Source organism: Nycticebus coucang, chromosome 1 (genome assembly GCF_027406575.1).
Source record: "Nycticebus coucang isolate mNycCou1 chromosome 1, mNycCou1.pri, whole genome shotgun sequence".
NCBI classification, from domain to species: Eukaryota; Metazoa; Chordata; class Mammalia; order Primates; family Lorisidae; genus Nycticebus; species Nycticebus coucang.
The window spans coordinates 3,326,270-3,350,182 of NC_069780.1; the positions used below are offsets into that span (position 1 = coordinate 3,326,270).

Consider the following 23,913-nt stretch of genomic DNA (forward strand, 5'->3'; position numbering starts at 1 on the left):
CCCATTAATGCTTTGTAAGGACCAGAGTGCTTTTGCAGAGTTTATATTTTCTTTTACAAATATTAGGTTGGGAATCCTGCCACATCCAGATATTGCGTCTAAGCTGCTGTTGCTGCTTCATCATCCATCAAAAGAAGCCAATTTCAATGTAAGAAAGAATTAACTAATTCTTTTTATTTCTTAGAAGTGCATGGCTGTTTTATTTTTTATTTTTATTTTTGTACTGACAGGAACTCTCTTAAATGAGTTCTTTTCATTTGATGGGTCCTGAAATTAATACACTGATTCACTTCTTTGCAAAGCACTGAAAATTTCACCAGGCACAACAGAGCCAAAAGATCACTTCACAGATGTAGCAAATGACTAAGACACTTGCCCCCTGTCACAGACAGCAATGTGTTGCTAACAGGTAGCACCTGGCACACTGGAAGAAAATAACCCACCCTATTAGCCACAAAACTCCACTTCATCATCCTGTTAGAATTTTAAACTAGACACTGACTAGTTGGATTTAATCAGGCAAGTAACTGAATTCTCATTTCAAGTACATGAGTGGTGTCACGAAACACAGACGCAGATGAAGAAAAGGTAAAGGATACATAAAACGCCTCAACTGGGTAACAATCTTTCTTGTAAACTGGTATTAAAACTAAACACATATTAGGGTTGAGAAGTATTAACCAATTCAAGTATATTGTAGAGAACCAGGCGCAGAGCAAGGGCTAAAATGTTAGTAGTATAAGCCTTCATCCTTGATAACATAAGTCATTCTTTTGAATCGAGACCCCAAACTATATGATTTCAAACACCTTTGAAGCTTTCATCACTAACTCTGATTCCACATAATCTTTTTTTTTTTTTTTTGTAGAGACAGAGTCTCACTGTACCGCCCTTGGATAGAGTGCCGTGGCGTCACACGGCTCACAGCAACCTCTAACTCTTGGGCTTACGCGATTCTCTTGCCTCAGCCTCCCGAGCAGCTGGGACTACAGGCGCCCGCCACAACGCCCGGCTATTTTTTTGTTGCAGTTTGGCCGGGGCTGGGTTTGAACCCGCCACCCTCGGCATATGGGGCCAGCGCCCTACTCACTGAGCCACAGGCGCCGCCCGATTCCACATAATCTTTTACTCATTGACCCTCATCGACACACTAGGCACCATTATCCAGCAAAATGTTCAATGGAGAAAAAGTATACATCACGTGGTTTCCTCCCTGTCCGTCAGTCTACTGGTCCAAGGGAAAATCCCAAGAAGCCACCACAAATCCCCTGTTATCACTGCAGTCATCATGGTCCAACAAGCCACCATCTCTTGCTTAGGCAACTATGATTGATTACCAGTGGACCTGTCTTTATTGTCCCTGTATCTCTCTGATTTTTCTTTACAAGGCAAAGTGAACTGGCCTGCGATGGCTTTTCACTGCACTTAAAGCTGTATTCAGACTTCTTTCTTGACCAGGCAAGGTGCTTGCCTTCCTCTCTAGCTCCAGCTGACTCCTTGAACACCAACCTTGAGCCACAATGAACTTTTGTTACTAAAACGCATGCCCTTTTACATGGAGACATCCAGTTCTCCAACACCATTTATTGAATAGGGAGTCTTTCCCTCAAGGTATGTTCTTGTTTGGTTTACCGAAGATTAGGTGTTTGTAAGATGTTAGTTTCATTTCTTGGTTTTCAATTTGATTCCAAGTGTCTGTCTCTATGTTTGTGCCAGTACCATGCTGTCTTGACCACTGTGGCTTTGTAGTACAGACTAAAATCTGGTATGCTGATGCCCCCAGCTTTATTTTTATTACTAAGAACTGCCTTAGCTATATGGGGTTCCATACAAAACGCAGAATCATTGTTTCCAAATCTTGAAAGTATGATGTTGGTATTTTGATAGGAATGGCATTGAATAGGTAGATTGCTTTGGGAAGTATAGACATTTTAACAATGTTGATTCTTCCCATCCATGAGCATGGTATGTTCTTCCATTTGTTAATATCCTCTGCTATTTCCTTTCTGAGGATTTCATAATTTTCTTTATAGAGGTCCTTCACCTCCTTTGTTAGGTATATTCCTAGGTATTTCATTTTCTTTGAAACGATGGTGAAGGGAGTTGTCTACATGTAAAAGACTGAAACTGGACCCACACCTTTCCCCACTCACAAAAATTGATTCAATATGGATAAAGGACTTAAATTTAAGGCATGAAACAATAAAAATCCTCCATGAAAGCATAGGAAAAACACTGGAAGATATTGGCCTGGGGCAAGACTTCATGAAGAAGACTGCCATGGCAATTGCAACAACAACAAAAATAAACAAAAGGGACTTCATTACACTGAAAAGCTTCTGTATAGCTAAGGAGACAACAACCAAAGCAAAGAGACAACCTACACAATGGGAAAGGATATTTGCATATTTTCAATCAGACAAAAGCTTGATAACTAGGATCTATAGAGAACTCAAATTAATCCACATGAAAAAAGCCAACAATCCCATATATCAATGGGCAAGAGACATGAATAGAACGTTCTCTAAAGATGACAGACGAATGGCTAACAAACATATGAAAAAATGTTCATCATCTCTATATATTAGAGAAATGCAAATCGAAACAACCCTGAGATATCATCTAACCCCAGTGAGAATGGCCCGCATCACAAAATCTCAAAACTGCAGATGCTGGCGTGGATGTGGAGAGAAGGGAACACTTTTACACTGCTGGTGGGACTGCAAACTAGTACAACCTTTCTGGAAGGAAGTATGGAGAAACCTCAAAGCACTCAAGCTAGACCTCCCATTTGATCCGGCAATCCCATTACTGGGCATCTACCCAGAAGGAAAAAAATCCTTTTATCATAAGGACACTTGTACTAGACTGTTTATTGCAGCTCAATTTACAATCGCCAAAATGTGGAAACAGCCTAAATGCCCACCAACCCAGGAATGGATTAACAAGCTGTGGTATATGTATACCATGGAATACTATTCAGCTATTAAAAAAAATGGAGACTTTACATCCTTTGTATTAACCTGGATGGAAGTGGAAGACATCATTCTTAGTAAAGCATCACAAGAATGGAGAAGCATGAATCCTATGTACTCAATTTTGATATGAGGACAATTAATGACAATTAAGATTATGGGGGGGGAAGCAGAAAGAGGGATGGAGGGAGGGGGATGGGGCCTTGGTGTGTGTCACACTTTATGGGGGCAAGACATGATTGCAAGAGGGACTTTACCTAACAATTGCAATCAGTGTAACTGGCTTATTGTACCCTCAATGAATCCCCAACAACAACAACAAAAAAACCACGCCCTTGCTCTTCTGCTTTTAGTCTCAGTTCACTCACCATCTCTTGAGAGACGTGACCATCAGGTCTACGCACGTCCCCTGCTTGTTACTCTCTTTCCTGCCAACTGGTTGGTTTGCTGCATAGCCTCACATAACTTACGACGTGCTTATCTGATTTCCTTACCAGTCTGTCATCTCACGAGGAAAGGAAATAGTTTCTGCTGTGTTCATCACTACATGTACAGATCACGGTTGAGACCCATTCCCAGCAAGAAAGAGTAAACCTACAAATTTTTAATATAATGAGACACGATATATAGTATTTTAACAAAGGCTTAACATATATCACAAATTTCTTCTTTGAAACACAGATGGCTTATGAAGAAGCTGAGAATGGGCAATAGTCGTGTTCTTTTAAAATGTATTCATATCCATGTATTTCTTCTTTGTGGATAGGGTTGGAGAAGTTTCAAGATCTACAAAATAGAAAGAGTTAAAACAAAAAGGAGATGGAAAGTGTCTGATAATTCTCCCCATGAGGGAATCTGGATGGCTGAAGGGTATTCCTCTCCCTGTGGGGTGTCATACCGAAATCTTCTACACCTGCTGAACATTGTCCACTTGTTCACTCAGCCCTTAAACCCCAGAGAAAAAGGCTAATGTAGGGAGCTGCCTTTCCTGCATCCAAAGCCCCAGGTTTACATGACAAGTCACCTGCAGAACTTTTACCACATTCATGTGGTTACTCGTCACTATCATTAGGAAAAATGGCCCAGAAATAAATGAAAAATACTTGTGTCCAAAAGGTGGCTAATTTGCAGACTAATTTAAAAGAGCAGATAAATCAAAACAATTTAACACTAGTCCTGAAATACAGTATATTACATTTTAAGGGCTTTTTTCTAATTACACTTAAATTATGTTTGAGTTAAAATTAAATACAACATTTTTTGAATATAACTTCAATTTTGTCTTCCCAGTAATCCTGTCTTCTTTTAATGATTAGTATCACCACATTATCATTATTTAATACTGCTTTGGAAATAGCAGACCATTTTTAAAAAATCATCTCCATTGTATTAACATTTTAAAGCCTGCTTCCTTTAGAAAAATGCCAATAACTTTTATTTGTAATATAGTTGAAAACAATGCATGGCAGCCAACAATTAATTTACTTCTTAAACACTGCTTTCATCGTATCATTGCGCTTGTCAGTTATTTCCTCTTCTGACTCCCAAGATCATTCATAATCTACCTCTACAGATTTATACTCATTTGTGCACTTAGTCCTTCTTTCATTAAAAAAGACATTTTATATTTAATAATATAAGACCTTTTTTCAAGATAAGAAAGCATGAAATACAAAATATAAGCTTCCCTTTAATTAAAAAAAAAAGTTCATTTTAAATTAAAGGGATATTGTGAGGCCAATCACTTGGACCTGAAAGTTCTCCCTTCACGCAGGAGCTGCGTGGTAACGTCATCCAGATGCTGGTGAAGTAAACAGACTACCAGGTCAACTGGAGGGGGAATGGACTTGCTGACTAGCCAGCCATGGCACAGGGGCCAGAGGATTTTAAAGAAGACCAGCTCTTTCCCTACCAGAGGAACACCTTTCCCCCCCAATTAATGCAAATAGATGAGATTTTCTGCTGTAAGTTTTCTTTCATAACCCTGTGAAAAACACAAACAAGGCAAAACAAAAAACAAATCTCTAAATATGCAGATTAAGTCCCAGCTTCTTGATAAATTATAAAACTAATGACCATCTTGTTGAATCTTTCAATTTGTAAACATGGAAACTAAATCACAGCAAGGGAAGAAATTTCTCTAAGGTCACAGAGTCAACCCGTAGCAGAGCTAGGACTAAAGCCTCACCCTTCCAAACCCAGCTTAATACTCCCATCTTGTCATGATTGGACAACCATGGCCCTATCTCCATTTTCTAAAGTGTTCATAGTATTTATATCACGATATAGTGCTGACAGTATAGGTTTTAATAACAGCATACCTTTTATTGCTTGATTTTTCTTTCTTCTAATTTCCCCAAGTGTTTTCCTTTGTCCTCAATTACTCATAAGCTCTGTGAGGAGCAGAACCACATCAAATCTCTCCTGCAGGACTCCTAGAGGCTTTCACAGCTCTGAGAGCCAGTGTGGGGCCTGCTGAGTCTGTGCTGGTTGACAGGGATGGCCAGGAACGCACTGGCTAGTACAGGTAAGAACAGCATTTCCATAGAGATTTTTAAAGTTGGGAAAACTTTACAAGAGAAACTTGACATGGATTGTGATTGTCGATTTCCTCATGTGTGTGTGCATGTGTGTATATGGCCCTGCACACAAGACGTGATGGGGTTTGCCCCTTTCACCCCCTTAGCACCTCCATTGCTTTCTCATGAGTCATATGAGAGGACTTTCCGGGATCAGAGGGTCAAAATCACTTGCCCAAGGTTGCACACTAGCAAGTCATACAAAACACTAATGTGATCCACTGACAGCCTTCTATACACATTTAACACCAAGGCTAGTAACTTGGTTTCTGCATGTATTTGTTCTTCATAACAGGAATTAGTGCCAAGGAACAAGAACAACAAAAAACGTCTGAATTTCCTTTCATCTTTTTCTTTTTTTGAAACAGGGTCTTGCTGGAGTGTAATGGCGATATCCATCGCTCACTGCAGCCTTGAACTTCTAGACTCAAGGGACCTTCTTGTCTCAGCTTCCCAAGTAGCTAGGACTACAGGTGCACCCCACCACATTCCACTAATTTTTGAAATTTTTATAAGAATGTGGTCTCTTCTTGGGCTCAAGTGTACCTCCTGCCTCAGCCTCTTAACATGCTGAGGTTATAGGCATGAGTCACTATGCCCAGCTGTGTTTGAATTTCTATGTTCATTTTCAAATTCACAGAGATATGGTATATATATATAATTTTACAAGCTGACATCTCAATGAAACAAAATATGTTTAACAGATAGACTTAAATAGGGCGGCACCTGTGGCTCACTGAGTAGGGCGCCAGCCCCATATGGCAAGGGTGGCGGGTTCAAACCCAGCCCCAGCCAAACTGCAACAAAAAAATAGCCGGGTGCTGTGGCGGGCGCCTGTAGTCCCAGCTACTTGGGAGGCTGAGGCAAGAGAATCGCTTAAGCCCAGGAGCTGGAGGTTGCTGTGAGCTGTGTGATGCCACAGCACTCTACCAAGGGCCATAAAGTGAGACTCTGTCTCTACAAAAACAACAACAACAACAACAAAAAACAGATAGACTTAAATATTGGTATAAATAAAATCATGATTCATGAATTTTAGAATTGGTCTTCTCCATTATAATTGTTTCAAATCTAATTTTGAGCATGGGGTGGGGGCAGGGAGAAGGTAAAACAACATAGATACTCAAAGAAATTAAATTAAAAATTAAAACCCAGGAGCAGAGGTGGTGAGAGAGAAACAAAAGAGAATACTTTGGTAATAAATTTGCAATATCAATTATAATATGTATACTAAAATGGATCAAGGTAAAACAAAGTACACCAATAATTCAATTACCTTTCAGAAGTGTTTTATACATTATCATTTCTCTTCAATCGATTTCTGCCAATCCAAAGGGGAAAAAAACGAACGCCAGTCTGAGGATGTTGACAAATGTTTCTACATGTGATTAAGGGCTTATTTGAGAGAAGTGAAGGACAATTCTGAAGAGCACTCTGGTGACCATCGTGCAGCACTGAGCGAGGGCTCTGTAACTGCTACGTGACCATTTGAATTATAAGGTTGAAAAAAGCTTATCTGTTCCAAAGCTATTAACACCATGAACCCACATAGTTACCAGCCGTAAATCACTCTGCGGTTGTGAGATGCAGGTGACGCTGGGCAGACGGATGCCGCGTTTACAGAGCGCGTGAAGCCCTGAGTGTCTGATCACCCCCAGAACAAAAGGGAGATGACAAGGTGGTAGTAATTCCACATAATTATGGCTTTTCAAATTTATGATTTTCCCCCGATGACAATGGGAAACCTGTTAATCAGCCAAAGAAACTTGGGCTTCACGCCTCCTTCATTTCAGCATTCTTGGCTGTTAAATATGGGAGACCAACTTTTAAAATTTAATGCAGTTCGAGGCCCGTTTGGACACTGGGCGCAGCCATGGAAGATCTCACACAGGTCTCCAAGGGGCCCTAACGAAACAGAGAGTGAATTAAAACACCCCCAGGCCTGGAAGGGGCGGCTACTCACGATGTTCATCAGGGTGAGGAGGTAGTTCTGCACGTGCTCCCTGCCGTGGAACCGCACCACCGAGTCGTCCACGCCCAGCAGCACCTCGATGTTGTAGCTGCCGTCGGCCACGTGTCTGCGCCTGCGCGCGGCGCTCAGCCTGCGGCCCAGGCTGCTGGAGGCGGCGCCCAGGCCCGCGGGGCCGCGCACGTCCGCGTCTATCCGGAAACAAAAGGAACCCAGGAGTTCAGTTTTCCCGGCGGCCCCTCTAATCACCACGTAGAGAAAAGACTCTTGGCAGGGGCCTGTCACTGCAGTCGGCCAGACCTGAGCTTCCTGGCACCTGCCCCCGACGGCGCTGGGCGGAGCCAGGCCGGGGTGAGAGGGCAGAGGGCGCGGGGACACTGGCGTTCCCCCAGGTGGAGGGGCTTGTCCCCAGCCCAGGCGCAGCCCCCTCCTCAGCGTGCACAGCAAGGGCAGTGCGAGCACAGGACGGGCTGGGGCTGACAGAGCAGCTGACCTGTCAGTGGAAAGTGCGTGTAAAAGCCACCTGTCACTATCATTTAGTGTGGTTAATTTACGTCACTACAGCCATGGAATGCAGCATTTCTGTCACATACATTTAAATCACTCCTCTTTCCAATAGCCCTAATTTAGAAATCAAATCACAGCATGACAGCACAGCGTCTAGTGACATGGTCACTCTGCAAATGTTACTGTTTCTTCTGAGGATGACATTCTCGTGAATGCTGGGAGGGAAGAAGCCGCTGCACAAGGTGCATCACTGAATGCTGTAGCTCTATCTGTGCTGCCATCGTGGAGGGCGGGTCATCCTAGTCATGTGTCCAGCGCCCCTTCATAGCTGACCACCTCCCTACACTAACCCCCTCCCTACACTGACCCCCATCCTACACTGACCCCCATCCTACACTGGCTCCCTCCCTACACTGATCCCCTCCCTACACTGGCCTCCTCCCTACACTGGCCACCTCCCTACATGGACCACCTCCCTACACTCACCACTTCCTTACACTGACCATCTTCCTACAGTGGCCACCTCCCTAACTGGCTCCCTTCCTACACTGACCCCCGACCCTACACTGACCACCATCCTACACTGGCTTCCTCCCTACACTGACCCCCTCCCTACACTGACTCCCGACCCTATACTGACAACCATCCTACACTGGCTTCCTCCCTACACTGACCACCTCCCTACACTGGCCACCTCCCTACACTCACCACTTCCTTACACTGACCATCTCCTACACTGGCCACCTCCCTAACTGGCTCCCTCCCTACACTGACCCCCCTCCCTACACTGACCACCTCCCTACACTGGCCTCCTCCCTAAACTAGTCTCTTCCCTACACTGACCACCTCCCTACACTGGCCACCTCCCTACACTGGCCTCCTCCCTACAATGGCCTCTTCCCTACACTGACCTCCCCCCTACACTGGCCACCTCCCTAACTGGCTCCCTCCCTACACTGACCCCTCTCCCTACACTGACCATCTCCCTACACTGGCCTCCTCCCTAAACTAGTCTCCTCCCTACACTGGCCTCTTCCCTACACTGACCTCCGCCCTACAATGACCACCTCCTTACACTGACCATCTCCCTATACTGGCCACCTCCCTAATGGGCCTCCTCCCTACACTGACCACCTCCCTATACTGACTTCCTCCCTACACTGACCACCTCCTTACACTGACCACCTCCCTATACTGACCCCCTCCCTACACTGGCCTCCTCCTGAAGTCCACCTAATTTTCATAGACCAGACACACACCCCATGTGTGTGTCAGCACAGTAAGCCTGGTTCTTTAAGTTGACCACCTCCGTGTGCTGACCAGTTCATCACAGTCCCTTGGGTGGTCACTGCCAGAGATTCTACCGTATATCTGAATCCGAGACAGCAGAGTAGGAGGTCAGTCAGAAAACGACCCATGTCCAAGGAAAAATGAAAGTTAAACAATTTCTTATTTTATGCAGTTCAAGGAATTTAAATTTTTCACTTTCCAAATAGACATTTTCTACCATATACATACACACATAAGCACATACATTGCCTAAAACATAAATACACACACATACACATAAATACATACGTTTGTATTTGAAAAGAAAGAGTGAGAGAGACACTATCAGCTTTAATGACCTAGATTATCCACCTTCAGATGACTATAGTTTGTGGAAAGAAAATGTTTTGATGGATTAAAAAATAAAATCTATCATTTGGTACTAAAATTAAATAGGATATTCAAAATTACTGGTGCATTAAAAACTGAAAATATATTTATCTCCATTCAAAGTATGTAAAACTTATACAGGATTCTATTTAATAAACTGTCTTGATGTCTAAAACAACCACATACCTAAAAACAAGTTTGACAGAATCAACTCTGACTCATGCTTTATATGGAGGTTTATTTAATGCTGTACCGGGGCCTGTAAGCCATTTGAATCAGCATCTGACATTAATAAATAGGTATTTTCCTCTCCACCTTTGTGGTTTTAATAAGGTCGAGGAGGGGGGAAAAAAAAGAAGTGTCTCTTGGCCAAGAAGATTGATGACCAAGCCCTAACCACATAGGACTAGGTGCAGTGGAAGTATAGATCCTATTCACACAACTTCTGCCTTTCAAAAATATATAGAAACCCAACACTCCCACACACACACAAGTAGGGGCATAAGCTCTGAATGTGATTCCTCAGGTTTGAAAGCTAGACTGTCACTCTCTTTGACACAAGCCCAACTGCTAGCTCATTAGCTGGGAATTTTCTCCTCACCGAGGAATCACATTGGCTCCACAATACATAATAACTGTAACCATCACCCACATCCAAAAGAAAGCTTTCCTCAAAAGTTGCTTTGAAGAGCTGCAAACGTGTACCGAGGGCAAGAAACCACACCTGCAAACAGCGTTAACCTCAAGGCTGTCCACACACTTGAGGATCTGAAAAGTTGTGATGGCTAGTGCCTAAGTAGGAAGTTCACAATGAGCTCTCAGTTCCAAAAATGGCTCTTGTTGGCAGAATTCAGAGACAACATCCAGTGGAAATACACTAGCAACGTCATCATATTGTGAATCCTGACCCGGGAATGGAGCAGTGAACGCTCCCTCGGGAAGACAGTTCATTCTGCTCTAACACACCTCCAGGCCGGCCTTTGCATCCCTCCTTAAATAGGGGGTTTTATGGGGAGAGAAGAGAATTCCTTTTTTATTGCATAAGAAACCTAGGAAAGAAGAAGGAAGCCTTTTAAAATTGAGAATACTTCTGTCCCATTTTCCCCTGGGCCGTGCAATATTCTTTCCATGTTTCCTAAAAGGAGCAATGTCAAATATTTGAAGAGAGTGGGATGGCTTCTGGCACTTTTACTCACACACGTCATTTCAGTTACAGTCAGCTCAGAGACTGTGAAATGTCCTCATTCACAATGAATTTGTCTTTGTCTGTCTGCTTTATAAAGGAGCGGTCAAGTGCTAGTGACAAGGGCTTTGTAATCAGACACCTCTGGCTTTAAACTTTGGTAATTGCACCTCCCAACAGTGTGATTTTACTTAAGATGACAAAGCTGTTTGACCCTCAATTTCCTCATATATAAAATGGGAAAAAAGACCTATTTTTGCAGTTACTGTGATGACATGAGTGATAATGCTAAAAACCCTATGCACAGTGCTTAGATATGTGTATTCAGTACTTACAGCTACTACTTCAGATGACGATTTTCCCATTAAAAAAGCCTTTATTTTTTAAAATCCATTTTATTCTATCACAAATTATATAGTTATTTTCAAACAGAAGGAGAAAAAAAATCTGGAATTAGTGAAGGAAAATCTGACTGCTAATAACTGTAACAAGAAAGAGGCTCACAGGGTCTCCTGCAGAGCACAGTGTAGGTACAGGTGGCTGTTCTCACCCCCTGGGCAGGGTCCTGTAAGACCGGTGGAAGTGGTGGGGATCCACTGAAGAAAAGCGGTTAAAGAGACAAGCGGTTAAAGTTAAAAGCAGTAAGAGATAAAGAGACAAGACATGCAAAATAGAATTTTCAAAGGTGGGAACACAGGAGACCACCACTAACTTATGGGGTTCTAGCAAATGGCCCTGAGTGTTCCACCCACCTTTTATTGAAAGTTATCTTGTCATTTAGCCCAGACAGTAAACTGAGGAAAGGAACAAAAACATCAGCAGTTTCTCTGAGTAAGCATGTTAGCTCTTATTCTATCTATAATCATTAACATTAAGGGTCTGAGAAGTCTTGAGTAATCCGAAACCTGAGCCCTATGTAGGAGCAGCCTCCTGTTTGTGGTCACGCACAGATTCCTTACGGGAGGTTAGACCCCTCTGGTTCTCTGTGGAGCAGCCATGATGGTGTCAGGCTCCTCTGAAGAATTGGTGGAATGTTAGACTTCTCCTCTGATTTCCACCTGATAGCGTTTACCTCCGTGATTAGGGTACAAGCTCTCCTGCCCATATTTCAGGGATAAAGCTATTCCCTTGATCTCTGACCCGGCCATGATACAAATCCCCACAATGGGTGTTTGCTTTGACCATTGACTGGGCAGGGGACAGCCTGGTTACTGTTCCTCCCAGGCCTTGCGTAGCTCCCATTATTCTTCAGTGTTCACAGACCCAGCAGAGGTGTTTTCGATCTGTATCCCATTACAGGCCAGGCTTTTAGCAAAAGCAGGAACTGCTCAGATAAGGAATTTAGCTGCTGGTTTAAAAGTAAACTAGCTGAACTGTTTTGATTATACCTTGCTCAGCTTATTTCCCTGTTTTTTCCCTTTTTCTGGGGGTGTTTTCGCTGCCCAGAGTGGGATCTTCGGACCCCATTCCTTCTGTAACAAGGACAGAAGCATCTTGACTTTCAGGTAAAATTAGGATCACCCCAGCGACATGGGCCTGTTTAATAGTTTGGAAACCTACTGAAGAATTGGGGCGAGCTGGCTTACAGATGGCACTCACCTTTACTCGCCACGTATTTTTTGAGAACTCACACAAATACAGAACCCGAGAAGGTGGGAAACCACCTGTGTCCCCCTGGGAGTGATCCCCAGGAACACCCACGAGGGTTGGATTTATATTCAGAATGAAGATGAATTGTATCATGCAGTAACAAGCCAGTGTATAGTCTTCAACAGCTTTCACAGTAGCTGGGGTAGGCAGACCTCATCAGGTACCAGAGCAGGCCTTTCAGTAATAGTTCTCACCTGTATAAAACTTCCCACTTAGAAGACGATGTTCTCTGTGACATAATTTTAGGTGCCTACATCTCTAACTCTAGCATTATCTCTGCCTTTTACCCCAAACTACAGGAATAGAAAAAATTAGTGGGAAATATCATGATAATCACATCCAAATGCTCTGGAAGATTTTTCCTGCTTAGAAGAAGAATCACAGAAAAGGCAAGTTCAGTAAGTACAAGCAGAGTGCCCCTTGGTATAGGGGGCTGAAAATGATGGCCTGCTGGAGGTGCCCTGTGGCACCCTGCTGTGCTAGGGCCCCCTCAATCATGGTGGCTAAGTAGGGCCACAGAAGGTAATTGATGTGTTAGCAGAATTAGCATACAACCCAAAATTCCAGCTAGGAGTCTCCTAATAGGTGTGCTCTCAACTGAACATTAAAAAAAAAAAAGGCAAAAATAAAAAGTGACATAGTCACAGTAGTGCTATTATTCTCAGGGTTCACTGCAGAAGAGGGAAGCTCAGAGCACTTTTTAAACTTGGCAGAAACATCAAAGATAATTTTTTAGAGTGAGTTTTCTTTATCAACCTTTTTGGACAAAAGTAAGATTTTGCAACTTACCCCAGGAGGTACAGGTGAGCATTAATTAACGTTAGCAAACATTTTGATTGTTTCCATTTGTGCCCCTCCTCAGTTTCCCAGTTGCTGCATATGAATTTGCAAACAAAGGATAACTGTACTGTAAAGCCTATTGTATTGAAATGAATATGGGGAGGTGCACATGGGTGGCCAATCAAGTCAAAATAGTTATTTCAAGTGTCAAATGTAGATCGTTAGTGTTAAATGGGAATTTTGAACTTACTAAACAGGAAAAGTAGAATATTACTTGTATTGCTGATTAAGAATACTTAGTCTTGAAATATTTTCAGGAATATGGCATGTTCATATGCCTAATCTCATTTATAGGAGATCAGAGTATAAAACTGGTGAAATCACTCCCATTCCAGAATAAATTCCTATGGGACAAAAAGGACAGGAGACAAAGGTAAAACCGGAAAGGTACACACACACTGATCAAGTTCTGAGTCCATGACAAATACACTGGGGCTGGCTGAAAGGCAATCCTAGCCATCCTGTGATAAGAGACTGTGACAGACTCATATGCCCAATACCCCTTCCCTGCTTCTGAAGGAGCAGTGTCAGTGTTATTTCAGGTGTTAATGAATCCAGCTAAAGTCATTTCCCAGTCGCCCTCCTGAGTAATGATCACATGTGATTAGGAAAAGCCAGTGAGATCTGGGCTGAAGTACTGCTTATATCTGGGTGGCTTATACTGAGGACTTCCACTGGCTTACTGTAGAAGCTTTCCACGAAGGCTCCTCCAGGGAGGCAGTTCATCCCAGCAGGTACACCCTCTGGCCTTCCACTCGATACTCTTTCCTGCTGCTTGGAATGTGAACATGAACTCCATGAGATGATCTTAGGATCAAGGCATGGCTGAATATGGTAGGGTAGCTCCCCTGGGCAGAATCTGACTCCCCAGCAACTGTGGGGCTGCCACACCAGGCCTGGAATACCTGCACCAGACCTCATTTCATAGAGGGGTAACACCTTGATTGTGTTCAGGCCACTGGTCTGATGAATTTTCTCTTATAGGTCACTATCTAGTCCTCACATGTATTGAGCTGACATATTTTAAAAATATTGACTAAGTTCCCCCCTGCACCCCTACTCTCCATGGGAATGCAAGTTATGTTCATGTTAACAAGTGAATGACAAAGTAAGATTCACTTTACCAAAATGTACCACAGCAGCCTTTTTTGCAGTGTGTCTACTTCAGAAAATGAAGAAGTATCACACTGCTTTTCAGTAATGATGAACACGGGATGAGTCCATATGTAGAAATTCAGCATTCCTCATGAACACAACACTGTTATAGAAAGAAGTGAGTGGAATTCTGCATGCTGGATTTTCCCAGAATTGGTGGAGATCCTACAATCAGCTAAAAACAGGTGTAAAATCCAACAAACGTCATCTAGTAATGTCAGAAGCAGAGAGCAGTTAACATAAATAACCGTGTTGACCTGTTTGTATCCTGTAATAGTGAGTTTTTCATTAACATTTTTTAAAATGAACACTTTCTAAAAGGATAAAGTAACAGCATCTCCATATATTTGGGGCACTATTCTACCAAGATATGAAATGTTTCTGTGAAAATCAGCTGTAACCTTCAAAAACTGGGAAATTCCATAACGATAGTTCAAAGCACTATATTCAGGCCAATTTATGATGTCAGTTCAGAACCTTCATGAAGAATAAGTGTTGCTTTTTGTTGTTGTTGTTAAAAGACATCACCATTGAATGACTATTAGTCTACATGATTATTTTCCCCCCAAGTTCTAATTCTAAAATATATGTGTTTGCTTTTGTTTTTACTGACTACTATAAGGATTGACATACGAAAATTTTTAATGGAAAATGTCTTACTTTTGAAGTAAAAACATGTGCTTATGCTTTGGGTTTGTAATCATCAGCAAATACAATTTTAAAAAGTCACCTTAATGTCTACAATATAAGCTCTCACTTTCTATTATGAATTTTTTTTTATTAAATCATAGCTGTGTACATTAATGCAATCATGGGGTACAATGTGCTGGTTTTACATACAATTTGAAATGCTTTCATCACACTGGTCAACGTAGCTTTCACAGCATTTTCTTAGTTATTGTGTTAAGACATTTATATTCTACACCTAGTAAATATGTACCCTTGTAAGATGCACCATGGGTGTGGTCCCATCAATTACTCTCCCTCTATCCATCTTACCCCCTCCCCTCCCATCCATCTCCCCTTTTCCCTTCTCCTTGGGCTATAATTGGGTTATAGCTTTCATAACAAAGCTATAAATTGCTTTCATAGTAAGACTGAGTACATTGGATACTTTTTCTTCCATTCTTGAGATACTTTGCTAAGAAGAATATGTTCTAACTCCATCCATGTAAGAGGTAAAGTCTCCATCTTTCTCTAAGGCTGCATAATATTCCATGGGGTACATATACCACAATTTATTGATCCATTCATGGGTCAATGGGCACTTGGGCTTCTTCCATGACTTAGCAATTATGAATTGGGCTGCAATAAACATTCTGGTACATATATCTTTGTTATAATGTGATTTTTGGTCTTCTGGGTATATACCTAGTAGAGGAATTGTAGGATCGAATGGCAGGTCTATTTTTAGATCTCTAGGTGTTCTCCAACATCTTTCCAAAAGGAACGTATTAGTTTGCATTCCCACCAGCAATGTAGAAGTGTTCCCTTTTCTCCACATCCATGCCAATATCTCTGGTTTTGGGATTTTGTGATGTGGGCTAACATTACTGGAGATAGATGATATGTGAAAGTAGTTTTTATTTGCATTTCTCTGATGATTAAGGATGATGAGCATTTTTTCATGTGTCTGTAGCCGTGTGCCTGAGGAGGACCCCTGGGGCAATTGAAGCAACATCAAAAATACACTACTGGGACCTGATCAAACTAAAATGCTTCTGCACAGCCAAGAACACAGTAAGTAAAGCAAACAAACAGCCCTCAGAATGGGAGAAGATATTTGAAGGTTATGTCTCTGACAAAGGTTTAATAACCAGAATCCACAGAGAACTCAAATGTATTAGCAAGAAAAGAACAAGTGATCCCATCTCAGGCTGCGCAAGGGACTTGAAGAGAAACTTCTCTGAAGCTCTCACTTTCAAGAAGAATCTTCTGTACTATGTTACTTACCTGTTTTTATCTGCAAATAAAGAAAACTTAACCCAAAAGTGTTTTAAGCAATAAAGAAGTGTTATTAGTTCACATAACAAGAAATGCAGAGATAGGGTGATTCCTGGATTAATCTGTCAGTAGATAAGGACCAGGAGCCTCCCATCCTCCCACATTCTGCCATTCTTGGTGTATGAACTTCGTCTTCAAATTAACTCCTTTAAATTATTTCAAAAGGCTGCACCATTTTAGCACTATAGCCAGGTCCAACAGACTGTTTCCTCTTGCCTTTCTTAGGGGTAGGTAAAAACCTTTCCCAGATGCCCGCTGGTGCCTTTAACCATGTGTTTCAGAGGCTAGAATCAGATTCATATGCCCATAGAAAAGTCATCCACAGATCAGAATGGAACTCCAGGCCTGTTTTGGAGAAATCAGAGGTCAAACTCCGGGTCACCTCCTCTGAAGCACATGGTAGAAGTGTGAATTCATGAACAATACTCAGGTTCTGTTAAAAAAGAAAATAAGAAGGGCCAGGGTCTAAAATGACAGAGGAGGTGGAATGACTGTTGCCCAGGCAGCCTGTGTGCGGGACTCTCCTGCTCACATCTCCCCCTGCCCCACCCCTTAGTAGCACTCACCAGCCGGTCTCTTGTATTGTGTGTTAGTTTGCACTAATGCGTTTTGCATTTAACCTGTCCTATAATCTGTCTGGTGATCATTTCTGCCTTCTGTTGGCATCTGGATGCCATTTCCATAGTAGTGGGTTCTCAATGCTGTTGTTCCTAAACCCCACTGCAACCATTTCTTGAATACCACTGAAATGTCTACATATAAGCAAGGTTGTTAGGTAAAATACACAATTCCTTGGCAAAGTCAAACTTAAGATAAACAACACTTTTTTAGTAAATCTCAAATATTGCATGAGACATACTTAATAAAAACTTGCTCATTGTTTATCTGAGACTCAAATTTAACTAAGAATGCTGTTAATATATTCTTATGTATTAAATCTGGCCACTAGGTGTGGGGATTATCTTTCCCTAGGCACTGACTTACATCCTCCTCCTGTCTCACTTTCATACCCTGCCCTTCTGTCTCGGGTCTAGCAGAGAACTCTGATCCAGGCATGGCCAGTTAGGACGTACAGTTTCCTTGGCTCCAGTATTGGGCTAACGGGTGGCAAATGGCCTAGGTCAGGCTGATGAAACCAAGACCTAGGACTTTTATTTAGAGCTAATAGGGAAAAGAAGTTCTCTTTGCTAAGCTTGAGACTGGCAGAATATAACGATGTAGATCCTGGGGCTGACATAGGAATAGTTGTTGGTTTTAGTTTAATGCAAGAAGAGGAAAGTGGAGACCGCTGACAGGATAGATTACACCCCAGTGATGACTCTGAACCTCTGAACTCAGCCATTCATTCTTTGAACCTTGTTTTTTTCTTTTTTCAGTTTCATGAACCAATAAACTGCCACCACCTCATTCTCTTCTTTTACTGCTTTTTTTCCCTTTTGTGTAAGACAGTTTGATGTGAGCTCCTGATAGCTGGAAAGGCACACAGCCTATAAGTAGCCCATCTGGTCCTCCGGCTGGGGCCGACACTAGTCCTCATTTTCCTTTCCACCCTTGTAACTCTTTTTTTTTTTTTGGAGTTTTTGGCAGGGGCCGGGTTTGAACCCACCACCTTTGGCATATGGAGCCAGTGCCCTACTCCTTTGAGCCACAGGCACTGCCACTAACTCTTTTTTAATAAACAGTTCTTACATAGTTTTTTGAAAGGGATTCTATATTCTATTTTATTTCCTGATTTAATTATTTTATTCTTCCTATTCTGTTTCATTCATTTTCATGACTTTATTTTATTTTTTCAAAATAGTAATTAGGGGGGGTTCACATGTTTTCCGATGTGGCTAGCTTGTCTAATGCTTATCTTGTGTGCTCATCACCAGAGTAATGTTCACTGCACCCAAGTTTTCATCACCCCCCACCCGGCTTCTCATGTTCTTTATATCACTTTGTGTCTGTGTATGATGACTTACTAGCTCCCACTTATTAGTGAGAACATATGGCATTTGGTTTTCCATTCCTGAGATATTTCACTTAGCATAATGGTCTCCAGTCACATCCACGTTGCTGCCAATGATGTTATTTCATTCTTTTTTCTGGCGGGGTAGTATTCTATGGTCTGTTTACACCACATTTTCTTTATCCACTCATGAACTAAGGACACTTAGGTTGATTCCACACCTTTGCAATTATGAATTGTGCTACAATAAACAGTTAGGTGCCGGTGTTCTTTCCATAAAATGACCTCATTTCCTTTGGGCGGATCCCCATCGGTGTGATTGCTTGATTGAATAGCAGGTCTACGTGCATTTCTTTCAGGAATATGAATACTGTTTTCCATAGAGGTTGTATGTGTACTAATTTGTAGTCATAAGCATAAGTCACCAACTCATAAGCATTCCTTTCTGTCTGCATCCATCTATTGTTTTTTCACTTTTTAATAATAGCCATTGTGATAGGAGTGAGGTAAAAATCTCATTATAGTTTTAATTTGCATTTCCCTGGTGACTAGACGGGTACAGGATTTTTTCATATGTTTGTTGCCATCTGTGCATCTTCTTTCTATTTTACTTTCTATTCCATTTTAAATGAAGGACTTCCTTACTAGTCACTTGCTTCCTAGTTGCTTTTACTGTTCTCATTCAGCTAAATCTTAATTTAGAAGATAGCAAAATTTTTAACTTTCACATTTTGCTGCTTGAAACATTAATATTGTTCTAATTAACATCTCTCTTCCTCTTCACAAAATTATATTCCTTCTTATCCACAGCTTCTGCAGTTGAGCTCTACTAAATCAAGGAGGTGATGAAAAAGCAGAGGAAGATGCCACCATACCCCGATCATAGGTTATATTCTAGTGATTTTAGACTGCAAAAGTCAAGTTTTTCTGAATAATCACTACTGCACGGAGAGATTAGATTCTCTTGCACAGCTGCCACTTTCAACGCTCATGTTATCTATCAGCTGCCTACTATATGCTACTTTATCAAGAACAGAAAGTTTCTTCACCTCAAACTTTCCCAGGACTCTACATTAGTATGCCAAATTTTTCTCCAAAGGCATATGGAATGATTAATAAAAAATAAACAAGCCATTGTAGCCAAACTATTAATATTAACATTTCCCATTTATTATTTGAGATAAATAAATAATGTGCATTCTCTACCTGTCACTGTTCTACTCAGAGTCCAACACTGGCCGAGGCAGACATGGTGCGTAACCTCACAGAATGTCCACTCCACTAAAAAAAGCTGTGAAGTTGGGTACAAAGAATAAAACAGAGTAAGAGAAGTAAGAGGGACAAGGGGAGGGGGGGCTAATTTTAGATAAGGTGCTCAAAAAAGAAGGCAGAGATTGGGCAAAGATCTTGGAAAGTCATGGAGAAAGCAGCTGAATGTCAAAGTCATATTTTCAGGAGATACATGCAAACTTTTTGCAAGCAGTGAGTACATTCGTATTTATGTTGTAGATCTTTTCCTGAAAGATCTATAATATAATATAAAGAAAATCAGAATGGGTTCAAGAATGTCGTTAACACACTTTCTAAAACAGCTCCACGAAGGTGCCCTGCCCCCACCCTTAGAACTGATGAGCTATCACTTCCGGGATTGTATCACGTTATGTGATTTCAGTTGACCGTAAGACAGCAGCATGTATCTGGGTACCTCTGATCTAACCTCATGAGCTTTAAAAGCAGAGAGCAAACCTGGCTGGTGGTAAAAGGGAAAGTTGGAAATAAGAATGATAAGGAAGAGGAGGGAACTTGTGAAGGGACCAGACAGCAGCCTCCAGGGGCCATCGTGAGCACAGCCTCCAGGTACTGACCGTGAGCCACAGCCAGCAGTCAGCATGAAAATGGGGGACTCAGGCCTATAAGGACAAGTACCTGAATTCTGCCAACAGCCTGCAGTAAGGATTTTTCCCAGAGCCTCCAGTTAAGAGTTCAACCTGCTCATACCCTGATTTCAGCCTAAGCATAGAACCAGCCCAGCCACCTTGACGTCTGACCTACAGGATTGTGAGCTGACCACCCAACACCGCTTTAAGCCACTGAGCTTGTGGGAATTTATGGGGCAGGAATAGAAAATAACATGAGAGGAGCCGAGCTCTGGTCCCAGCTCCGCTATGATCCGATTGCACGATTTTGAGGAACATGTTAACACTTATCTAAATCTCAGTTTCCTTGTCTGTAAAACAAATAAATTGGGTAAAAGAATTGCTAAAATATTCTTTCTGTTGAATTTTAATGATTAATAATTGGACTGTAATTTCCTACTTTACGTTATTAAAGATGCTTATTACTATGGCTTTTGCGATCATCTATGATTGATCTTACTTATAAGTTGCTCGATGCCAAACCCTTGGTCAAGGCTTTAATCACAACGAAAGCACATGGGGAAACAAGCTGCACATTAAGGAGCCTCCAGCATGGTGTAAGAGTCTGGTAACTTATCACAGTAAGAGACAATCTTCTTGCCATTTAAAGGAGAGCAGGGAATGTTCATGAGGCCTGAAGACACAGAGATATATGTACCACATCATTCTCTTCTCTAAAAAAAAAAAAAAATCTGTGTTTCTAGAGTTCATAAACAACCTCAGTTGTCTAAAAGGTGACATTTAGATTATTTAAATTACATACTGTCAAATCAGCATTTTATCTTAACTGATTAAAAATTTACTTTGTCTGGGCAGCGCCTGTGGCTCAGTCGGTAGGTAAGGTGCTGGCCCCATATACCGAGGGTGGTGGGTTCAAACCCAGCCCCGGCTGAACTGCAACCAAAAAATAGCTGGGCGTTGTGGCGGGCGCCTGTAGTCCCAGCTACTTGGGAGGCTGAGGCAAGAGAATCGCTTAAGCCCAGGAGTTGGAGGTTGCTGTGAGCTGTGTGATGCCATGGCACTCTACCGAGGGCCATAAAGTGAGACTCTGTCTCTACAAAAAACAAACAAACAAAAAATTTACTTTGTCTTTTTGTTGTGATGTGATAACACTTTATTAAAACACCTATGCTAGGCCAGGCGCAGTGGCTCATGGCTGTGATCCCAGCACTCTGGGAGGCTGAGGCGGGGGGACTGCTTGACCTCAGGAGTTGGAGACCAGCCTGAGAAAGAGTGAGATCCTGTCTTTACTAAAAATAGAAAAACTATCTGTTTTTTTGGTGGGCTCTTCTAGTCCTAGCTACTTGGGAGGCTGAGGCAAGAGGGTCACTTGAGCTCAGAGGTGTGAGGTTGCTATGAGCCGTGACGCCACAGCACTCTACCCAGGGCCACAGAATGAGAAAAAAAAAAAAATAGTAGGCTTTCACAATAAAATTTTTATTAAAGCAGAGTTCCAAATACATGGAATTAAATGTGTATATTATTATAACAAACTATTAAAGAAGTGGTCATTTTTCATTGAAAAAAATCTAAACTGCTTATGCTCATTTGAATAACACTGATCAGTTTTGAGTAATGCTCAGTTGTAAGATCAGTTTTTATAGTTACATCATACAGTTAAACATATTTAGGAAATAGTAATTATCACAAATTTAAGACAAATCTATACCAGAACAGTATTTAGTATCTAATACTATGAATGAGATAGTATAATCCCTAATCCTCGAATAACTATTCAAGCTAAATTTAATGACATAGCATTTTCTGCATTCATTAAACATTTTCGAACCATATAATACTTCTAGAATGAATTTCCACTAAAGACACTTACTTGCTAAAATAAAACCATTCTTATCTAAGGAATAAAATATGTCAGGAGAGAAACTGCTGTATCTGTACTGACCATAAACATGCAGGCCTCTAACACATTCTCCCAGATAGTATTGGTCCTGTGGGTGCAAAACATGGGTATTTACATATCTTTCATGTGTTCTAAAGCATATGAAATACATCTATAATCGTTGTAATAATATTTTTGTCTGCTAGTTCTAACATTTCTGTCTAATCTGGGTTGTTTTGCCAGACTGATTTTTCTCAGTATTACAGGTGGCATTTTCCTGCTTGTTTGCAGACTCAGTAATTTTTGGTCAAAGGTCTGATATTATGAATTTTACCCTATTGATCTGCTGGATATATTCCTCTAAGTATACTTGAGCTTTCTTCTTAGATGGAGTTAAATTACTTTACAATAGTTTGCTCCTTTCACACCTTGCTCTGAAGATTTACTAGGCAGAGCAGGGCAAGGCTCATCTGGAGCTAACTACTCTTCACTCATGAGCCCAGAGCCCTACCTCATCTGCGATGCTGTGGGAACCAGGAGATGTTGCTACCAGCCAGGGGAACAGGTGCTGGTCCCAGCCCCACATACAACCAGGCCCTGCTGCCTCTCATCTTTGCAGAAGGTTCTTTCTGAGGTTCGCATGGTTTCCCCCACGCTTGGGCTGACCAGGACTCAGCTGAACCCTAACAGGGGCCTTCTACAGACTGTCAGCTCCCAGCTCTGTACAACCTCCTCTTCCCCACACTCTATCCCGGGAACTCTGGCCACCTTCATCTCTCCAGGCTCTTCACTCTGGTTTCGTTATTCAGATCTGTCAGTCTCCAGCCAGGTTCCCTGTCATGGAAATTCAGGCTAGAAACCCTCAGCCAGTGAACTGGGGTCATCCAAAGGCTCACCTCGTTTGCCTCATCTCCCAGGACCACTGTCACTCATTGTCCGATACCCCATGTTTTATGAACTGTCGTTTCATGTATTTTGTTCATTTCTGGTTGTCTAAAGCAAGAGAGTAAATCCAGTCTCCCCTATTCTATCTTGGCTACAAGAAATAGTCCACTTAACTTGGTTTTATAAGAATAGACGGTGGCTCAATGGCCATTTAGCTTTCCCTAAGTGACTCTCTACACTTAGACTTGAGGAGGTAGAGAGTGGTGAAGTGTTCAGTGCAATCCCTGACAATGCTCTTTCATTAAAACATCATGAGACATTAAATCTACTCAAATATGCCCTCATAACACACAGACATGAAAGGGAGAGCAGCTAAGGTGAGGCAGCATTTAGCAAATCTCAAAAAAATTATATTCTCCTTTCTCATAAAAGAATGCAAACTTCTTTGTTCATTAAAAGCTATGTGAAATAAAAAGAACAACAAACTGCCCTCTAAGTATAACCAAAAGAAAAGAGGTGCTTGTTACTGATTGCAAACACGGAGAGCATTCACAAAATTAAAACCTCAACAAACACAGGTGTCACCTCACAGGCCAAAAAACACAATGTTTGAAATATTCCCGGAGCATGTTTTGCTCTGAGTTCTTCAGATAATTACAAACTAAGTTTAAAGATCAGAATTAGATGATAGAAAATTGGTGTGAACTTCAGAAGCCACACTACAGTGCAAGGGTAAGAGGTAAAGGCCACAAATTGAAGTTCAAGGTCAGCCTTTTCTTAAAATTAACAAGAGCAAGAAC

General features: G+C 41.7%; 1 protein-coding gene across 1 annotated transcript in view; it reads right to left on the minus strand.

Annotated features, from left to right (window-relative positions):
• Positions 1 to 23,913, minus strand: part of ADAMTS3 (ADAM metallopeptidase with thrombospondin type 1 motif 3) — a 302,681-nt gene that overhangs the window by 54,512 nt on the left and 224,256 nt on the right. Inside the window, exon 7 of the mRNA XM_053571068.1 lies at positions 7,518 to 7,714. Within this exon, the coding sequence (XP_053427043.1) occupies positions 7,518 to 7,714 (197 nt within the window). The remainder of the gene's footprint in view (positions 1 to 7,517; positions 7,715 to 23,913) is intronic.